The sequence below is a fragment of the Melospiza melodia genome, chromosome 3, assembly GCF_035770615.1.
Source record: "Melospiza melodia melodia isolate bMelMel2 chromosome 3, bMelMel2.pri, whole genome shotgun sequence".
Classification (NCBI taxonomy): domain Eukaryota; kingdom Metazoa; phylum Chordata; class Aves; order Passeriformes; family Passerellidae; genus Melospiza; species Melospiza melodia.
Window position 1 is genome coordinate 5,905,941 of NC_086196.1, and position 21,003 is coordinate 5,926,943.

The window sequence follows — 21,003 nt, forward strand, 5'->3', positions numbered from 1 at the left end:
GTTAAGATGCAAAACACATTTTCTCTTTAACAGCTTTCTTCACTTCACAGGTAAATCTTGCAGAAACTTGCATCTGCAGAGCATGAGCAGAATCTCAGCAGGTGGAAAAATGAAAGGAAGATAGGACAAGACCCAAGTAGGGCCTCCAGTTGTCCTAAGAGAATAAATTAGGCTGTGTTTACATCAGCATTAGCAGTACAGTGCACCACAAGCAGCTTTGTACTGCAGAACAATTAGTGCTAAGGGCATGAGGTTCTCACTGTGTATATTTCAGAGTTTTTACTGTGGACTGTTTCTTTACCCTGAATGCCTGTTACTGGCTGGAGAGCACCTTCCATCTTTTTATGCAAGAAAAGAGATGAACCTATCTGCTTTGAGACTGCTCTGTGATGCAAATCAAAGCACAGTAAGAGCAGATGACTCGAGATTGTTTCTGAAGTGCACCCTTGATCAAAGCCTTGATGTGAATGTATTTTTAATCTCCTGGTACAACCATCACAACACACAGAAAAGCCTGACATTTGCAGGCACATTTTACATGCAGGATTTGATTGGGTCAATGGACAAACAAATGAAGACTCAGAAATGTCCTTTTAAGATTTTATATATCTTCATGAAATTCAAATACAAATCCCACACAACAAAGTCGTTTCAGAACCTGCTTTATTCAGGACATTGCCTGTAATGAATGTATTCTTGCTACCCGCTAGTTGTTTGTTGGTTCATTTAGCTGGTTTTTTTCCAAGGCAAAAAAGGCACTTAGGTAGAGTATGCACACTGGCAGAGTATTTGTGTCATGCTTTAATTCAGACTTTCTCACAATTAACATAATAATTCTTAATATTGTTCTGCATTATCAGACTGTTAACAGCTTTCTGAATTATCATTATTTTCAATTGCGGCTTTTGAAATATTCTGTCTACAGTGCTTACATTATCTTTCAGGAGAAGGTATTGCATTGCACATATTACGTATGTGCAAATCTATGTAGAAAACTAAATGCTTACAAATTACTTTTTTCTACATTAGTCAGTTATTAAGTCTGTTTAATTAGTGGCCTTTCTGCTCTGATGTTATCTAAAGGGAAAATATATGTTCATTTTTTCGTCAAATAGCTATAATCAGGGAAAGCTACACAGGAATATATGTCCTTAGGCAGATATCTCACTGCCAGTCTGATGAATAACTCTTTTAGCTATACTTAAAACAGTGAGAGATCAATTACATGAAGCACCTTTAGACATAAATGGGTAAAGATCTACATTTGGATGTTTTAGAGCACATTTCAATTACTGCACCATAAATAATCCTTTCTGGCCTCCAGCTTCTGCATCAGTAAATTGTGGACCTCTCACAGTTCCTGTATCTCCAGGCAATGTGAGGATTTTACCTCACACTTTCAAATTACGCTAGCCAGCTATTTAGATTTATACTTAATTCCAACCCAAGTACTTGTTTTTTCAACAAATTTCTATTTGCCTTTTTTTTTTCTTCCTTCTAAAGATGAAATTTAAAAATCATTTTACAGTGTGTGTTTGAGCACATCTCATTTCTATTCAAGTAAATAAGAGACATGTTTTCAGAATAACTACTTTTAATGCTTTTTTTTTGTTTAACTTAGGCAAATCAAAATACAGCTCTTGAATTGGGTTTAAAATAATGAGTGAGGTGGCATTTTTATTACTGCACTAGTTTTATGGTAATTTAGTATAATCACTTGAACTGTAATAAGCTTTATCATTTTAGTTGTACCTACACTGAGCCAGGGAATGAATCAGATTACTTCCAGAGGTCACTTGCAACCTAAATGATTCTCTGATTAACCAAAATGATTGCAACATTGGGAATATTTAATATGTTCATACATTCATTTCTCAGGTGCTAGGCATTCACCTCCTTTCCTAATGACATAAGAATGACCAAGCATGTTTGTGGCATTTCAAGTATAACCAAATGCTTATAGACAATTTTAAAGACATTGCAGCTTTTCATTTAAGCCCTGTACAATGCTAATAATAATTCTTGAAGGTATGTGATTATATGAGCAGGAGTTTGAAAAAGAAGGGCCAGAAAATATGATTTTTTACAAGTTTTAATGAAGTTTTACAATAAAATAAAGGCATTATTCAAGAATTGTAATTCTTGTAAATATCTCACTATGATGACTTTATCACTAGTATTTGGAATTAATTGTGTCAGGTCTTTTTCTTGTTCTACCAGCTAAGATATGAGTACTTAAAAATCAAGAATATTTTAAAAATATTTAAACATATTTAAATATTATTTATTATATTATTAATTATATAACATTATATACATTATTAATTATATAACATTTAATATTAATTATAATTATATAATAGTAATTATTAGTATTAATTTATTTAAATTAATTAATATTTTATAGAAAATAATTTTAGTAATTTGAATTGCTTAATATTCCCAAACCCCAAAAATAATAGGGTCAATTTCTTTTAAAAATATATGACAGCTTTAATAGACATGAGTAATATTAAGAGATCTAGTTTGAATATTTAAATATTGTCTTCAACTTTTACTTTAAGTTCACGGTTGGACAGCTTCATCATATGGGGATCAAAGATTTGTGTGGAGTTTTTGACCCTTCCTGTGTTGTTCCAACATATCATTTTACTGTGAATAACTAAGTGACAGTTTGGAACATAATTAATTCACTTCCCCTTCAAGAAATACTCTACCTTCCTCTTGTACTTAAATAATATGCAGACAAAATTTCGAATATTGAAGATATAGTCATAGCTGTCAACCATTAGGACAGTGATAGACTACTACAATTGACTATTATTTATTGAGTTTTGTACGTTTTAGGGTCTAAAAACTTTCACAATTATACAGATCGAATTTTTACTTTTTTCCCCCAACTTCTCCGCATGCACTAGCATTCAGACAACCTGTAGTTGGTTTCACAAATTAGTGTTCTAAATTAAAAATCCTGAGGAAATCTTCATTGGATCTGTAAGCTGAATCCTTGTGTGTGAGGCAGAAACTGCTCGGTCTGTGTATGTCTTGTAATTCCCAGAAATCTTCTATTGGTAGTTTTTGGCTGGTGGGGTTTGAATCAGATTCAATGAAACAGATAGAAAAATGCTAATGGGGATTATTGACACAGAACACTGATCTCTCTGACAAAAGTACAACTTTTTTGGTGCAGTGTAAAAATGCTAATGGCACAGTCCAAAGGTCTCCAATAAGTCATAATGGCAGAATTAATCTCCATGAGCCATTTTCTGAGACTTTCTACACATTCATATTTGCCCTTGGTTCATGTTTTTAGGTTATCTTTGCAATCACATAATGAAAAATGTTTTTAATAAAAACAAAAAAGGGTTATTCTGTACAGAAATAGAGACAAAAAGAAAATCTACAACAAATTTTGTTTGTAGCACTTTGGAATAGTCTTTTATAAGAATGACGGACACTTTGTAGTATTAGAAACAAAATTGATATATGCTTGCACTATCATTTTCTAGATAATACGGAATATATTGGAAAATTAAGAAATATGCTGTCATTTCTCACGTTTATTTTGTCTGTGATAAATGTTTCTGTGAAGCTAAATGAAACACCTCCTTTATTAGTATAAGAAAGACAAAATTGGTCTTATTGCAGCTGTCAGATTGTCTCCAGAATCAAATATATTTTCATATAAAGCAATATGCAAAACACCTAAAGAATTAATATGCCAGTAAAGATTTTATTGAAATCATTAGAATATATCTTTATATATTCTAAACCTATCTATAACCTTTTTATGGAGGCACAGTACATCCAGATATAATTCAAGTATTTTTTTATTTAGCTAATAAAAATGTCTACCAAATAGACACTGATAGTGATAAAGAGAGAATAAAATAGTTTGGAAATTACATTATAGATCCATATTTAGAATTAATAACATTAAGATAATCTCAAATGTATTTATTTTTTTAGTATTGTTATCTGGATTTGTAATTCATAAAGAACCTTGGGGTTTTTTTCCTTTTAAAAAGCGATTAAAGGACAGGAATATAAACAGAATAATTCTTTATTATGCCACATCTACATTTTTAAATACTTCTTGAATCAATTATTACATGTAAACATTTTCTGTGATAGAAAAGCAAATGTTGAACTTTGAATTGGCATCAGACATATTTTATTTCATTCCACTCAGTCTCACTGGCCGTTTATGTCTCTTGAGAGCAGGGAAATGAGAGCTGCTCAATAAGGCCATGCTATTGGCAGGTATTAAGTTATTCCTTTACACATCAACTAACTCTTGGTTAAAGCAAATGATAGTGGAAGCCAAACAGAAAGAGAAGTAGTTGTGGAACCAAAAAAACCCCAAACAACAACTTGACATTACAATTTTCTTTATTTCTACTCTTTATTTTTAACTAGCGTCTTTTTAATGAGAATCAGTGTATAAAGAGTTATTTGCTCCTAACAGTTAGATACGCATTCTTATAATTTCTTTATTCTTTGTTTATTTGGATTTTAGAGAGTTAAAAAGGCTACATATTTATCAGAACACCTGTTCTGTTCTGTTCTTTCAGAGGTAAACTTGACTTCTTTTTATTTTTAAGACTGACCAGCTTTGAAAATAATTGCTTTTGTCTGCCTCCAGTTTTATTTTTTATTTTAAGAAAGGATCAAGATTGATTTGTGTACAAACTCCTATCTTTGCCAAAGATTTCATATTAGTGTCTTAGCTTTTCACTTTTCCTTTGAGGCATATTGTACATTGCTATTTAGGCAGCTTGTAGAAGTTTTGCAGAGGAGAACAACTGAAATTAAAAAAAAAAAAAGAACAGCCCACAATCAAACCCTCAGAACTGCTTTGTGCTCAGTTTCCTGGTCATTTGTGGCTGTGGAACAAAAAATAAAAATCTCCTTAAGTGCCATATTTCAGTTTACAAGATACTTCTATCTTTCCTGAAATCCATCACTTTTGAACACCTATCTACTAGCCAAACTATTCAAAGAGTGAAGATAACAAGAGTCCTTCCGAAATAAATTTTACAGAAGTGCCATTTTAGTCTAAAAGCATTGTATTGTTGACATTACAGCCATGCTATTTTGTCATATTCAGAAACTCCAGCTGAGTACTTACGTGATTTATACTTTTTCCTTCGTTTAAATTTCTGAGAACTAAATATTGTCTACTATAAATATTTTTTAAAGGAAATAATTTCTATTTGGTTGATATTTTCCTTGAAGATTCAGGTCAAATTGGCGCAGCTTTGCAGTTGAGGTCTCATAAATGTTGATTAAAGAGAAAAAATGTCTCCCCATCTGTTGCAGACAGATGTATGCTCTTTTAAGGTGTCTGACTTTTTCAGAGAGGTGACTGATGATTTGTGTTCAGCTAGTGTTCTGTTGTGACATCCATATCCTCTTCTAGAGAGCTGTTACCTGACTAGCTGTCACTCATTCTGTAACTGAGCAGTACATTACACTTTTCAAAATGTAATGTCCTACTTAATGACACATTTCTTTCTCTTTTCTTTTTCTTATTTTATTTTTTTCTTGTAAGGCAATGTCACCAATTTTTCAAGATCACCTTTCTAAATCCCTCTACAGAGAGTACCTCTCTGTATTCACATTCCTTCCCAGTGCAGAAACTTGAATATTAACATAAAGTTTAAAAAACGTTGAAATTTCTATGTATCTTTAAAATCTGAAGCTAAAAACACTAACTCCAAATAGAATTTAAAAATCCCACTAACACTCATCAATCATTAAGTATTTTTTCCCTGAAGAATCAGCAGTTAAGTAATGATTTGTTAGATAGCTAACTCATCAAGAAGTTGGACCACTTCAGATGTGGTATCTATTGTGACTGAAACCATAAGGGTTCACTGTCTCCAGCTAGACTTAAAACACAAAGAGAAAGTAAGTGTGTGTTAATAATTTAAATTTTTATCTACTATCTTCTTAACCAAACTACATTTCTCATCTAGCTGTGTTCAGTACTGCAGCTTACTATATTGGCATTGCCAGTTTATATATGGTAATGCCAATATTTTTGTTTCATGTGCAGTGTGGAGGTGGAAGGTGCAGGAAAGAGAAAAATTAAGAAAAGTGAAGATAAAAGAGATTAGCCAAAAGAAGTCTTCTATAAATATTATTTTTTAAATAATCCTTGTTTGGCACATGATGCAAGTATATTTTAAATGCCTAAAGTCTTTACAAATAAGAAATAAGTAGACTATTTAAAATATTCATTATTAAAAGGAATAAAAGGAAAGCAGTGATAAACCTTTCAATAACTGACAAGAAAATATATTCAAATTAATAAAAAGAAGCTAAGTCAAACTTAACTTTGGACTTAGGTTTTAGTATAGTAATTTTTTTGTTGATTTCTATTTACAACATCTGGAGAAAGAGGAGCAGAAGTGTATTAGGATAAATCAGGTATTCTGATAGATGGCAGTAGCTAATATTTGATCAGGAAATTTATTATCTGCTAATCAAAAACGGTTTTGTGACTAAATGAAAGATTTTGGAGACAAAGGCCAGTCTACAGCTTTTCACATCAGATTAGAATGACCTCTGTCAATGTGTTTCAAATATGTAGACAACAGGGAAGTTTTACTATAGAGATAATACCACGATGTTACAACTATTGATACTTATAGAAGATTGTAAACTTTTTCTGCTACAGAAATACAAGTAGTCCTCACCATTAATCACAGTACCACAGAAATGAAAGTAACAGTAAAGCAATATGTGTTAGAGAAATACAGTGAAATTAATTTTCTAAGGCTATATCTACTGTTATTTTAAGAACTCCTGGTCACAGAATGGTAACTCATCAAAAAGAAATAAAAATCTTGTTCACAGACAGAGGAAATACACAGTATGTTTAAGCAAAGCTAAGAATTAATTTTTAGTATAATTGAGATCTTAGGAGATAAATTCAAGAAAAAATATTAGTATACATCTAATTATCAGTGAAAAAGAATAGTTCATACAGAAGTCTCAATATTTACTATATATGGTATACTTTGTGTGTATTAGATACTAAGTTTCCTTTTCTCTGTTACCCTAGAGGTAATTTTGTCCAATATATTTCTTGACCCCTGGTGAATAGTATATAGCTGTGTGGCATAGCTCCTGTAAATAAAAAAAAAAAACAAAAAACAAAAACTCATTCTAATGGAATAAAAACTTGCTATAGATATCTGTATACGATTATCATATTACTTTGCAAAGATAAACAAAATTAAACTGACTAGCCATAGAGACTTGCTTAATAAGAGAAATTGTCTGTCACAGAAATGAAGTAAAACAAGGCTGCAATCCCCACAAGAAAAGTTCAGACAGGGAAAACCTAACAAACACCAGTCCTGAGGTCTTGAAAGTTCAGTGCAAACGTTGTGTCTTGTTACTAGGAATGGCAATGCTGCATTACAGCCCTGTCGGGTTACAAGATAGTGGGGAACCAGGGTGAAGTCTCTTGGGAACTGACTGCGCATTCTAGTGGTGCCTGGGTGTATTGAGATTTATTAATATTGAGGGGTATTTAAACTTGCTATGCATATAAGAAACATTCACAATATAAATAAATGACTGGTTCAATGATATTTGCTCGTCTCGCACAATATATTAAATGGGTGTAAGGTTTTGTATGTTGCAGCTAAAAGATGACAGCAGATATTTATTTCTCAGAAAGAAGTCTTTGTAAAATATTTTGGAAGTATGCGTTGTAAAAAAATGAACAACCTCCCAAATCTAGTGCAGCCGTTAAACATATTTGTCTGTCTGTGTGCATTATTTGACCACATGTTAGTGTATATTGACCATGTGGGATTTTTTATTTTTACACTTAGGAAAAGTTTTGTGGCATTAATTATATTCTGAAGTCCAAAACTGCTATCTGCTAAGTGTATCTGAAAATCTGTTCCATGTAATATTACACTTTAAGCGTCCATGTCTCAACAGAGCATCTCTGTTACTTTGGGCAAACTGAGATAGTTTGCCCAAACAAACAGAGATCTCAGTGTGCTGGGGACAAGGGATAGGCAGCAGCACCTACCACTTCAAAACTCGCATTTTTTTTTAATTGGTGCCCACCAGGATGCTACACCAGTGGGAGTGAGCAGATGTGTTTTTCAAGGGCTTAACATTCATACAAGAAATCCAATTACATGTCCACAATGGGTTTGATTCATGCCTGCTTTACATCCTTTCATCTAGAGTTCCATGTTTTAACAGGCCTGTAATCATCTGTGCCTTGAGGAACTGTCATGCATTTACCCATGTTTCCACTTCAGCGCATCTGAGTGCCAATGTCTTCCAAGATGTAGATGATCTGTATTTTGCTTCAACAGGTGCATGCAACAACTGCATCCTGAGCAGTGCAGGAAACTGTCATTCCTCTTGCTGCATACTGATATGTCAAATATCAGTCATAAAAAAACTATGAGATGTTGAAGTAATTGAAAGAAGGTGTGTCAGAAGTCCAACGCTGTAATCAAATTTCCTTTTATCATCTTATTAAATTCTGAAAGAAAAATTTGCAGATCCCACAGAATCAATCTCACTCAGATGGATTTTCTTTCTAGCTTTGTTACATATTTTGTTACAGTATTATTGTTTAAATTGTCTAAATTTTTTCAGCAGTTGGGGAGGAGAAGAGAAAACCTTAATGATTTAATCTTGCATAGTGTCACACACCATGGCACAAAACTCGGGTGCTATATAATTGCATGACTTGGAGTTTCTCAGATGACTCGACTGATTTCTTTCTTTGGATTCTTAAGTACGTTGGGGTACATCAAGTTCATAGTTGTGCACTTAATTTGGTTTTTTAAAGTTCTGTGATTTCATGTAACTGAAATAATAATAAAACTCTTTGTACTATGAATATAAAACATTTTACGGCAGGGAAATAAATAGGTAAAAAATTATTGGTAAATGAGAGCATGTGAACAAAACATCAGAAGATTTAGACATCTTTTGGCTTGCCATTTATCACTATATTTCATAGAACAGTTCAACTATTTTTGTAGAAAGGTTTATATGATGGAGACAACACTTCGCTTCACATATTGAAGCAATTTTGTTTAATTTGTACTTCAAATACATATTTAATGAGGATAGAAAACATAGTTATAAAATATCCAAATTAATTTTGCATTTCTAATTTTCAAAATCATATTCATTAAGATTGTTTCACTGTGAAACAACTTGTGCAACCTGATGTAATATTAAACAAGTATCTTCCTGAAATTATTTCAGTAGCTCTCCACTTTCATATTTTTCTGTAAAGGTGCCCGGAGTCTTAAGTATAGTTCTTTTATTAATTTCCATTCATGGCAGAATTGGACAGTTCACATTATAGATTTTTTATTATTCCTGCAGTCATTTAAGAGTGGTGGAGAGCGAAATATGAGCTCTTCTTCCTGGAATTCAGGGAATAGTTCAAAGCTGTGCCAGGGGAGGCTTAGACTGGATATCCGGAAGCATTTCTTTTCCAACAGGGTGGTTAAACAGTGGAACAGGATTCCTAGAGTGGCCCTAGAGTATGCCCCAAGCCTGCCAATGTTTAAGAGGGTTTGACAAATGCCCTTAATAATATAAGTTAAATTTAAGTCAGCCCTGAAGTGGTAAGGCATTCTATTCTATTCTATTCTATTCTATTCTATTCTATTCTATTCTATTCTATTCTAGTCTAGTCTAGTCTAGTCTAGTCTAGTCTAGTCTATTCCATTCCATTCCATTCCATTCCATTCCATTCCATTCATCCTACCTTTACTATTCTACCTTTATCTCTTCTATCCTGTCCTACTCCTAGCCTAGCCCAACCTATGCCTGATAACAAAGTCCATATTGCATGCATTGTTACAAGTTATTGTCTTAGGGCAAAAAAGGTCACCAATGTTATTAAGCATAGAAGATGTCAAAGAACATTTATTCCACTTTAAATTTTATTTTATCTTGTTAAAATTACATTTTTCATTTTCATTTCAGGTTTTTACAGATTTAATATCATTTCTTGGTCAAATATTAAAAAGTGGTTTTAGACTTTAGAGATCTTTTGTGATTTGCTTTTGTTCTGAAATGCTAGGACACAATTTTATTAGGGTTTCTCAAGCTCTTTGGTATAATGCTGCTATTGTTGCTCAAGATAGATAAGTTTTTCTGAGAAATAAACCTGAACATGATTTATCAAAATGCTTCCCTTCAGCCTCCAAAACTGCATTGTAAAGTCTCATTCTTCATCTCTTTGTGATAAAATTATATAATGACAGTGTTAGGGTTTATTCTAAATATTAAAAAAATGCGTGCATTGCTTATACATTGTTATAGAAAAAAAGGAAGAAATTGCAGGAACATCAGACTACTGAGGTTTCAATTAGTTAAGCAAGGAAAAAAGGAATATATAACTCCACCTAAGGCTTTTTGGTTTGCAGGTATCATTGACATTCAAGTCAAATTTTAACTGTTCTTGTATCTTAAAAGCTACTTCATTTGGTCACTGGCCCAGCTTGTCTCAAGTATGGTTTACATTGCATTTAATTTTCTAGACAATATATCTTCATCTTTTGATGTCAGTGGGAATTTCAACAAGAAAATAACTGAGCACACATCTTTCGAAAAAAACCCTAATATTTTTAATTGGTCCAAAAGTCTTTGAAATCCATCTTTAGAGATATTCTTCCTTTTTCCCCACACTATTTTATTGATAATGCAGTTTGCTATTGAGTATTTTTTTTTTAGTAAATTATTTATATGTTTCACTCTGATTTAAAAGTAAGTCATGTAATATTGCAGAGGGAAAAATGCATGTATCCTTAACTACTATTCTCTTTACATTTTAATGGTGTTTTTACATAATCTCCTCATTGAATATTCATCACAGATGATGTCTTAGCAAACTGACAGAAACTGTTCTGTTTACCCATTTATAATTTGAATTAGAGCCAAACAATGTCTTCCACCCAAATGTGTACTTATTGGGCACTATGATCTGCATATTCAAGCAGATTGCTGTATGGTCTTGATACTAATGACCAGAGATCATCTTCACTGATTCCACTATATTTCTTATGAGGTCTAGAACATTGCAGGTCAAGAACAGCTCTACTCAAGTGATTATACATGCAAGGACATAAAATCAAGGTAAACTCTAAAGGAATCAGCCTGTAATCATTAAAGTAAATCATATTTACCACTTCCTCTTAATATATATGAACCTCATGGCACAGGATGAAAATAAATATATTCATTACCACTGAGATGCAAGGGACATTTTCATCATAAGTATGGGATTTGAGAAAGTACATTGAGATGTCAGAGATTGGATTTTAAAGCCAAGACAGGCAGGCTTTTATTAACAAAAAATTAAATATGTAATTGTGTTTTGTGTTGGGGTTTTTATTTTTGGAAATTTAAACCATGCGAAGCATTGCTGAACAATGTTCAAAATGTATATGCTGTCATCACTATTGTTATTTTTATGGCTTTTGGGAGAAAGAGTTTTGTTTTCTCCCTGTGATCTCTAAGAGAAGTTTAATATTTACTGTAGATGAATGTAAATGTCTTCGTAAGTCATTTTATTAGAATTAATTTTAATGTTTCAATTCTCCTACATGGTTGTGGTAGGTTGATCTTGCCTGGCTGCCAGGTGCCCACCAAGCTGCTTTCTTGCTCTTCCTCCTTATCAGGCCAGGGGGAGAAAATAAGATTAAGAAGCTCATGAGTCAAGGTAGGGACAGGGAGATTGTACACCAGTTAGGGAATATAGATTCAACTTTGGGAAGATTAATTTGCAGACAATTAAACATAGAGTAGGATGGTGAGAAACAACAATAAAAACTTTCTCAAGTCAAACTCTTCGGCATCCTTCCTGACTGATGAAAAGGTGTGGGGAATATGGGCTGCAGTCAATTCATAACAGCTCCTCTCTGCCACTGCTTCTTCACACTTGTACCCTGCTCTATTGCAGTGTCCTTGTTTTGGGATAGTAGTCATTCAAAAACAGCTTGAATGTGGTCCTTCCCACGTGCTGCAGTTTATGGCTCCTTTCCTTTTTATTTTGTCATGTCAAAGTGTAATTGTAAATTATAAAGCTTTTGTCACATGCTATGATTCTTATTACTTCCTAGGCAGCAGGTTGAATTAAATTTTAGTTTATGAAAACAATAGTAAGAATAATACAGAGAATTATTCAGAAAACAATTTGGTTTTTATTTCAAAAGTACACTTGGGCCAACAAGGCCTGTTGTTGTATATTTTAAAAATAGAGTAGGAAGAAAAGCTCTAAAGAAAATGCAACTTTCAAGGTCAGTTTAAGTTAATGTGTTAATATGAATGCCAAAATTTCATATTCATAACTGCTTGCTATTCATAATGTAAGCACAGGGAAAAATAATTTACCTGTTTTTTCAGAATGAAGTTAACCTCGATGTATTTAAACTTTGTAGTGTATAACACTATCTAAAAACTTCCAGATTTATGTAAAACCTTGGTGCCCTGACAATTCAATTTCCATGTAATGTTACTGAGATTTTATTACAGAGATATGCATTCATTCACAGTTCCTTCATTCTCATCATGTATATAAATGTTTTGTATTTATAAATGTATATACAAGCAGTTTATATATTCTAGGATTATAAATAAGAGTTTTTCTATATGAAGCATGTGTTTTCTTATTACACCAAACACTTCAGTACATCAAAGATAGAACTTGTTTGTCCATCCTCAAGTATCTGTTATGGTATGAGATGCTCAGGTATTCAAGATGCTACAAACAAGGCTGATGTGTATGACACAGGAAAATCCATGTCACTCTAGAGAGGACGACAAGATGCAAAGACATCTTGTATGGCAGAAAATATCAGAGTGTGGACATCTGAAAGAAAGAAACACTATATGCTGACACATTGCTTCGTTTTCCTCTTAAAATTCCATAAATGTAACCTTCCATTAGCACAGTAAACATACCTGCTTTATCAGAGTTTCTAACTTGGCTCAATATGGCCCAGAGCTTTCCAGTCTCTATTTTAAAAAGCATTGAACAGTAGTTGTATGCATATCTAGTGAATTAATTGAACTGTCACATTGTATTTTTCTGAGGCATTTCTTTCTATGAATATTTTGGCATTTCCTTGGACCTATGGAGGTTTTTCAGTGTTCACTTCAATTGCCTTTTTGCACCATACAGTGTGATGGCAAGATGTGTCACCCTTCTAAAAGAAATAGTTTGTGCTCTTGGAACTATTATGCCACAATAACAAGAAACCAACAAGCTCAAGTGCTCTACTTCTCAAAGAAAACTGGTGGTTTTGGACCTTTCAGCTACTATTGACAGATGCTTACTACTGCAGGAAATTATCCTAAAAATAAGTTTCATAGTGTTAGAATGCATGAAATAAAGGATTTACCCAACTTTTTCAACCAAAAATAATATTTGAACTACTAGGTGTGTATGGATTTCCCATAGTTAATTTTTTGTTTAAGGTCACAGGTGCAAATTTGCTTTGTTATTTTATTAGTTTTATGTCCTGGTCATTCCACCGACCCACATGTCATTACAAAGGTATTTGAATTCCTTTGGTGAATATTGTACAATGATATTTGAGTTAGGACACATGAAATTCATTATATTTTTTTAAAGTTTTCTGAAATTTGGATGTTTGCCATACATGATTCATGTTTCACATGAAGTTTAAGTAACAAGAATTTAAGTGTCAGAAAACTCTTGAGGAATTATGCTTTTGAATAAGTAATTTTCAAGGACTTGAAATGAATTACTTTAAGGACTACACAATAATAACAGGGCTGGGATTTAACACTTCAGATTCCCACATATGGCACTTTCTAGAGAATAGTTTGTGTATAGATGGATATACACCTTTGATACTTAAACACTTCTTCATGTAGACCTTTCTTTCATGTGCTCTATCAAGATTCATCTGCACTTTGAATTAATCAATAAAATTAACCTACTCCTTAAAGACTTTAGGAAGAAAGACAACAGTCAAATGGAGTAAAGTCAGTATTTTTCTCCTGCTTAAATTTTTAAGGCAAAAAAAAAATTGGTGTGCTCATTTAATAAGTGATATTCTCAGCCTTTATTTAAGTCAGAGTTCTTATCTGGTAATTCATGTGATATTAGTTTATGTGTAATTTGTTTTTAAAAAATGCTAGCTGGAGCTTTTAATTTTCAAATTTAAAGAACATTATTTGCAGACCTTGTTTTGAACAACAAATCTAAAAGTATTTCTTTAAAATGTTTTGAAAAATATTTCCAGTAATAAAATTAGCAAAATCAGAATTCTTTTTGATGAATGGTAAGCAAATAGACGCATTTTTTTATTTCATTTCCATTTTTCAGCTTAAAACAAATGACACAGTGTTTCTTTAAAGCTTGTATTTCCATATTTGTTTCCTACTGACAGTTGGAGCAGCAGCAGGAGCAAAAATGAAAGCCATATATTTGGCATTTTTCTTTGGCAAAAAATGAGAAATAGATCATCCTAATATATCAGAGAGTTGTCTAAAATTGTCCAAAAGTTATAAATTCCAAACTTTTAGTGTGAATATATGAATAATTATCTCCTCTTGTGATTCTGCTTTTTATTGTTTTAATTTTAGCTTTCAAACCTAAATCAAATTGATTGATAATTCATTAAAAATATGGCTCACATAGATGTGAAATATTCAGGGGACTTAAATTTTAATGCTGTATACTATTCTGTGTACATAGAAATGGTAACATATTTGTATACATACCAAACAAACAGAAAGGAGAAGGAGGAAAATGTTTCAATGATTAAGATGGCAAAGTGAAATTCGACATGATGTTTAGGCACTGTAGCTGAAGATTAAAATCTAACTTGGCAACAAGCTGCTTCTCTAACTGAGTAACAGATTGTGGCAGCTCTGTTAACTCTGAAATCATCATTATGGGATCTTTTTTTTTTTAGCGTCTCCTTCTACAGAAGAAACTAAACTGTGACTAAAAATGTGTTCATTCTCTTATTGTGGATGTATTTAAATTCCTTAAGCAGATGATTAGTTACAGATCTATTTTACGTAATTAACAGCTACCACTAAAAATGGCACTTCATAGTATCAAGAATTTTATTATTCTCATTTTTACATTTAATTCTCTATCTTTTTATAGGTCTAGCTTCCAGCCACTGTATGTCCATCCTTTCTATCCTATATTTCAGAAAGTTCTTCCTTATTGGAGTAGTAAAAGATTAATGTCAAATCACTTCATAACTTTTACTACATTAACAAAATGAGCTGATTTTTCTTCAGATTGTTCTTATTGTTTTGTTCCAAAGATTTCAGATTATTTGGCCTTAATTAACTTGCTGAGGAAGGGCTATGTCAGTTATGGCAAGTACATTCAAAGTTATCTATGTTAAAAATGGCAATCCAAAGAAAGAAAAGCTGTGAGTCAGATTGAAGGAATTCAAGTTAGTCCTCTTAGCCCTCAACCATTTAAAAGTCTTTCCAAAAGATTTTATGTGTTAGCATAGAATAACAATTATCATGGAAATGGAGATAACAAGATTTTGTTCAATATTGTGTAATATATCTTCACAATGTATCTCCCATAAAGGAATGTTTCTTGTCACATTTCCTATATGCTTAGCCAGAAGCTTAAAACTTTCATTTATGTTTCATATGCAATTACTTTTTTTTCTAACTTATTTTGCTATTAAAGAGGTGAACGTTCATATTTGTTTTTAAATTTTTGTATAAAAGAATTTGTGAGTCTAACCAAATGTATTATTTGGAGTCAAACCAAATGTATCATGTAAATAATACATTATCTTATATTTTCATGGAATATTCTATTAGGTTTTCTCCTCCATATGAAGTAATAGTTGCATTAAAAGTCTTGCAGTTATTTTTTTTGTCAGGAACAACTCTTTTTTTTGTGCTTCTACATAATTTTTGCTTCCTTTTGGCTTTATTAGTCTTGATTTAATAATTAAATTTTGCATGTTAACCACTGATAGAATCTAGGAATACTAGAAGGTACACCAGGAGAAGATTAAAATGTATATTGTTTTATCTGAAGCATGTTGCCTGAAAATCATACGATTACTGTAACAATGGACAACCAAGGCATGAGACCCCACTAGCAGGGCTTTAGGAAAGGCAGATCCAACCTGATCTCCTTTTAGATGACCCCCTTAGTTGATGAGGGAAAGGCTGTGGATTTTCTCTGCCTGTAGGCTTTTCTTTGGGTTACAAACAAAAGCAACATAGTTCAATGTAAATATCACCTAATCCAGTGGTGTAAATTCCTCTCTACAGTTCATTGTACTAGACTTTTCCAATTCCAACACAGAAATGAGGTGGCCTGGCTTTCTATTTTAATACTGAGAAAGTTTAAACAACTGGCTTGGGTTCAATGATGCTTTTTTAGAGGGCTAAAATTTGATTGAGATGCATTCTGCCCTGATAATCATATAGCAATACATTTAAGTGGATGGAAAGTGTAGTTTTTCCATGTGTTTCCTCCCAAAAAGGAGCATAATAAACCTTGTGCTGAAAACTCAAATCTGACCCAAATGTTGTTTCTAACCACAAAACAAAAGAAAAATTAACTGCATCACATGCAATGGCTGATGTTATCTGAGAGCTTAGCCAGGAATATCTCTAAAAGTTAGTATAAAGATAAAATGAATAATTTTGTGGAAAATCACTGACTGCACTATTGTGTCAAGTTTTTTGCAGAAACCTTTCGTATCAAATTACAAAAAGGTAAATATCACAAAAAAGGTGCAATGTCCTGATATATGTGTACATATATATCAGCTGCAACTACTTGCCAATACTGACCTCTAAAATTGCTTGTCTTAGAATTGTTCTTTTATAGAAACTAAGTCCATTTTCATACTTTATGTTAAAAAATTAAAATTTTGTAAATAACTTTTCAAAGAACTCTGAGAGGTACATTTGTAATTTTCTTGGCAATGCATGACTAGACATTATGTGGAATCACAGTTTAATGTTAGTAATTTATGCAAGGAAATTCATGCTTTTGAATTTCTGTGAACCAGCCTCGTCTATCTTTTTATGAATTGGTAGTTCAAATGTTCTACCTTGTTATTTTATGATCCAAGAGATAAGAATGTTTTAATATACTTCCAATACTAGCTCTTCCATTTTTATATAGTTAAAAATATATATACATACAATATATATAGAGTTAGAAAAGGAAAATACTTCAATAATGAACAATTACCACCAGTTAGTGGTGTCTGGCATCTTTGTATCTTAGCATGTGATACTTCTGAAGCATTATGAACATTCTGAGCACTGACTTGCTCCTAAGCATGAGAAAACGCAGAATTTTCTGCACTTGTGGTCTTTCTAGGTATCTTTCAAAAATCATTATTGCATCATTATTTCATTTATAGCAGGCAAATAATTCAAGAATTGAACAGGTTAGATAACATGTGGGAATGTTTGAAGTAACTGAGTTATTTAATTTTAATAGGTGATAAAGCTTGCCTTTGAAGAGTTTGAACTGGAAAGAGGCTATGATACTCTTACTGTTGGAGATGCTGGGAAAGTTGGTGATACCAGAACAGTGTTGTATGTGTAAGTATACAACTTCCAAAATTTTTCTTGGAAATTTGCTGTCATGTTGTTTCTTCCAGGCCAGGATATATCTACTTAAATTTGCAATTTTAATGTATGGAACTTGATAATTAATATAAGCTTAAAATTCAAGCACCATCAATGAAAATTTTTCATTACAAAGTTTGCTCCAAATAATTAGTAGCATCTTTTTCGGCTTTAACATTAGGGACTCAAAACTGCAAATTGAATTTTTTAAAATAAAAAATAATACTTCCTTTAAAAAACAACTACCTGTACAACTGGAATTGTATTTACAAGCAATTAAGGGAATTAAAAAATAAAAGGTTCAGATTGCAGTGAACAGAAGATACAACTTGTGTAAAAAAAGGCATTGATTGATTTAAAATTTTGAATATTCAAAATTTGATTTGTTTATAAAGTTTTAATGAAAGGACACAGTCTACTTTTCAGTAAACTTAAACATACTTTATGGAATAATATAATGTAATATATTGATGGTGTAGGAATTTAGATAAATTTGAAGGAAAATTCCAGACTAGATAGCTACTCTTAATTTACAGCTCTTCAGTAGTGTCTGGACTAATGGAAATAATAGAATCCTGTACAGATTAATTAATCTCATCTACCTTAACCATCTCATTTTTGTTGCATATGCTATTTTTTTCTTACTGCATAAGGAGATCTTGTGGTTAACAAGATATTTTGGCTGCCACTTTTAGAGGGTTAAGTTATCATGTGAATCCTGGTCACCAGACACAGAACAAAATTACAGATTTGATAAATTATCAATGACTAAATAAAAGAAATTAGCAGCAATTATGCCATAATAACATTACTGTCTTTATCCAACAGATAAAATCTGTTGGATAAAGACAGTATTGAACACATTTGATAAAAAAATCCAATGTACCTTTATATTTTGAGAGAGTTTTAATTCATAAAAATAATTGCCATTTAGTTTCCTTTACTTATCTATAACAAATGAGTGCTCTTAACACCCACACATTTTATTTTAAATAAACTAGAATGCTTTTGCAGGGAGACATCTGAGGACAATATTTCCATCACACGTATTGGCTTATGAATATAGAGATTTATTAATTGTTAATATCTGAACTGTCATATCAAAGTTCTTAGAAAACTCCTAGTTTAATTTGGCTTAAAAGTATGATGAAGAATTATTTAATTATTTGCTCAATGCTTGTTTTTCTTGGTTTGCAATACCAAGTATCTGCTACTGAGTAAATTGAATTCTATATTCTGAGTATCTGAAAAAGGAAAAAGGAAAAAAAAATTAAAGCAGACAAGGAAACTCCCTGTTTTGAATGCTTGCACATTATACTAACAAGCAAACAAATGAACTGGGAATGGATTTCCACATCTGAGTTTATTTTTTCTTGTATTTTGCACACCAGTTGTGTAATGCAACAGCCCTTCTGGTGAGGTTGATCTAATTGCTTATAACTATGACAGAAGGGTTTGCATTTTTTTTCTTTTTTGTATTGGGATACATTTTTGCTCATAGAGAGTGCAAAACTCCTTAAGAGTCAAGTCTTTAAGTAGGAAATTTTCTATCCTAAACTGTTAATGGTTTTCTACAGTGGGCATACTTTATATGTCAAAACTTTCCAAAATTATGTCAAAATTAAATCTAGGTGTCAATTCTCTTTTTATAACCTTTCCATTTGAAGCCATTTAGCCTGTGACTACCTAGTTGACATCTATATTCCATGACTATGCAAAAAATAAAAATAGAAATTAAAAATTTTATTTTATCATATTAATTGCTATTTAATAAGCAGGACTCCATAATAACATCACCTCCTATAACTTTTTTTAACTTTAATAACATTTTAAAAATTCTGTAGCAGACATCCACTTCTAAATTCATCACTGGCATTTCTAGAACTAGTACAATGGTCCCAGTAGAGACGCACTTTAATTCTAACCATTTCTTATATATATTTTTTGGACTAAAATAGCAATGTTTTATCCATAATAGTCCACAGCCCATCCTGTAGGATTATGGTACAGTGTTGGTCCTACCATCTTGACTGTAAATTGTATGTTTGATGAAAGTGAAATGTATGCAAATAAATTTAGCTGCCTTTTGGGCAGTAAAATTAGCATTACACTGAAAATCATTTGAGAAACAAAATTATTAATAACTGAAATACACTCGAATACAGGAAGGCCCAAGGACAAGTCTCATGATAATTAATAATGAATCTGAATTTCTGTTGAGACAGTGTTCTTGAAGTTATTAAACACAGGATTGTATCATGCATTATGAAATATGTTATACTTAAACATCACCACAGATGTGTGCCATTTCACTTGCTGTTCAGGAGGGTCTTCTGTAAATGCAAAGCAACATCTCTCATAAAACTCCACTTGTAGATATATTACCATAAGAAAGTTCATAACTAAATGTCAGAGTGATTTTCTTTTCAAAATTTTTTATTAGTTGGTTGTAATAACATCTGTTACATTTAATGAGCTTTCAGCAGCACCTTGCAGTTTCTTATTCATCCCAGGAGAATGAGGTCTTACAGCGAAGACTTTTCTAGCTAGTTTTAATTTCTAAATTTCTCAGGGCATCTTAAAGAAATAATACAGCTTTTCTTACACTCTTCAAGCTTCTGTTGGCAGACAAAATGCCAGAATTTCTGCAGAAATTATGCAGAATATCACTGTAGAATCTCATTCATTTGATTCTAAAACTTTGTAGCTTTTCTGATTTAGTTGCAGATGGTCCGATCTTGAGATGATTACAGACTGGGAAAAACTCGGAGGCAGTAACAGCATGTGTTGATAGACAGATGGACATTCCTTAAAGATTTGATCTGCTTTATCTTCTGTCCTACCTGAAGGATGTAGTTCTATCTATGGAGGCATTCTCAAGGAATAAAACCAAACAGAAACAGAAACAACAACAAAACCCAAACTAAACCAGCAAACAAAACAAAACAAAAAACCAGACAAAAACTACCACCACCACCACCAAAGAAATGACTGTACATTTTATTGATTTTTGCTTTTGGCTTCTTTTTTCTCTTTTTTTTTTGGGGGGGGGGTGTGGGGGAATTGTTTTCTCCCATTTCCTTCCCTTCCAAAAGTCTTGGCTCTCTTCCTATACCCCAACATGTGAATCTGAGGAAGCGACTGTATTTTGTTTGGTACATATCTATCATGTATGGATAGACCACTGGCATTTTGAAGGAAGGAGGTTCTTCCTATTTGATGAGTTTACCTTTTTCAGTTGTGGCTTTTTCTTTTTCTTTTTCTTTTTCTTTTTCTTTTTCTTTTTCTTTTTCTTTTTCTTTTCCTTTCTTCCTTTTTTTTGATTGCATTCTGTAGAGACATTTCTATTAATTGAAAGCATTTCATCCTACT

At 32.2% G+C, this 21,003-nt stretch overlaps 1 protein-coding gene across 2 annotated transcripts in view; it reads left to right on the plus strand.

Annotated features, from left to right (window-relative positions):
* The window catches only part of CSMD1 (CUB and Sushi multiple domains 1), a 1,060,835-nt gene that overhangs the window by 763,129 nt on the left and 276,703 nt on the right, over positions 1-21,003 (plus strand). For both annotated transcript variants that reach the window (XM_063150718.1, XM_063150717.1), the window contains exon 11: positions 17,501-17,604. In XM_063150718.1, coding sequence (XP_063006788.1) covers positions 17,501-17,604 — 104 coding nt within the window. The remainder of the gene's footprint in view (positions 1-17,500; positions 17,605-21,003) is intronic.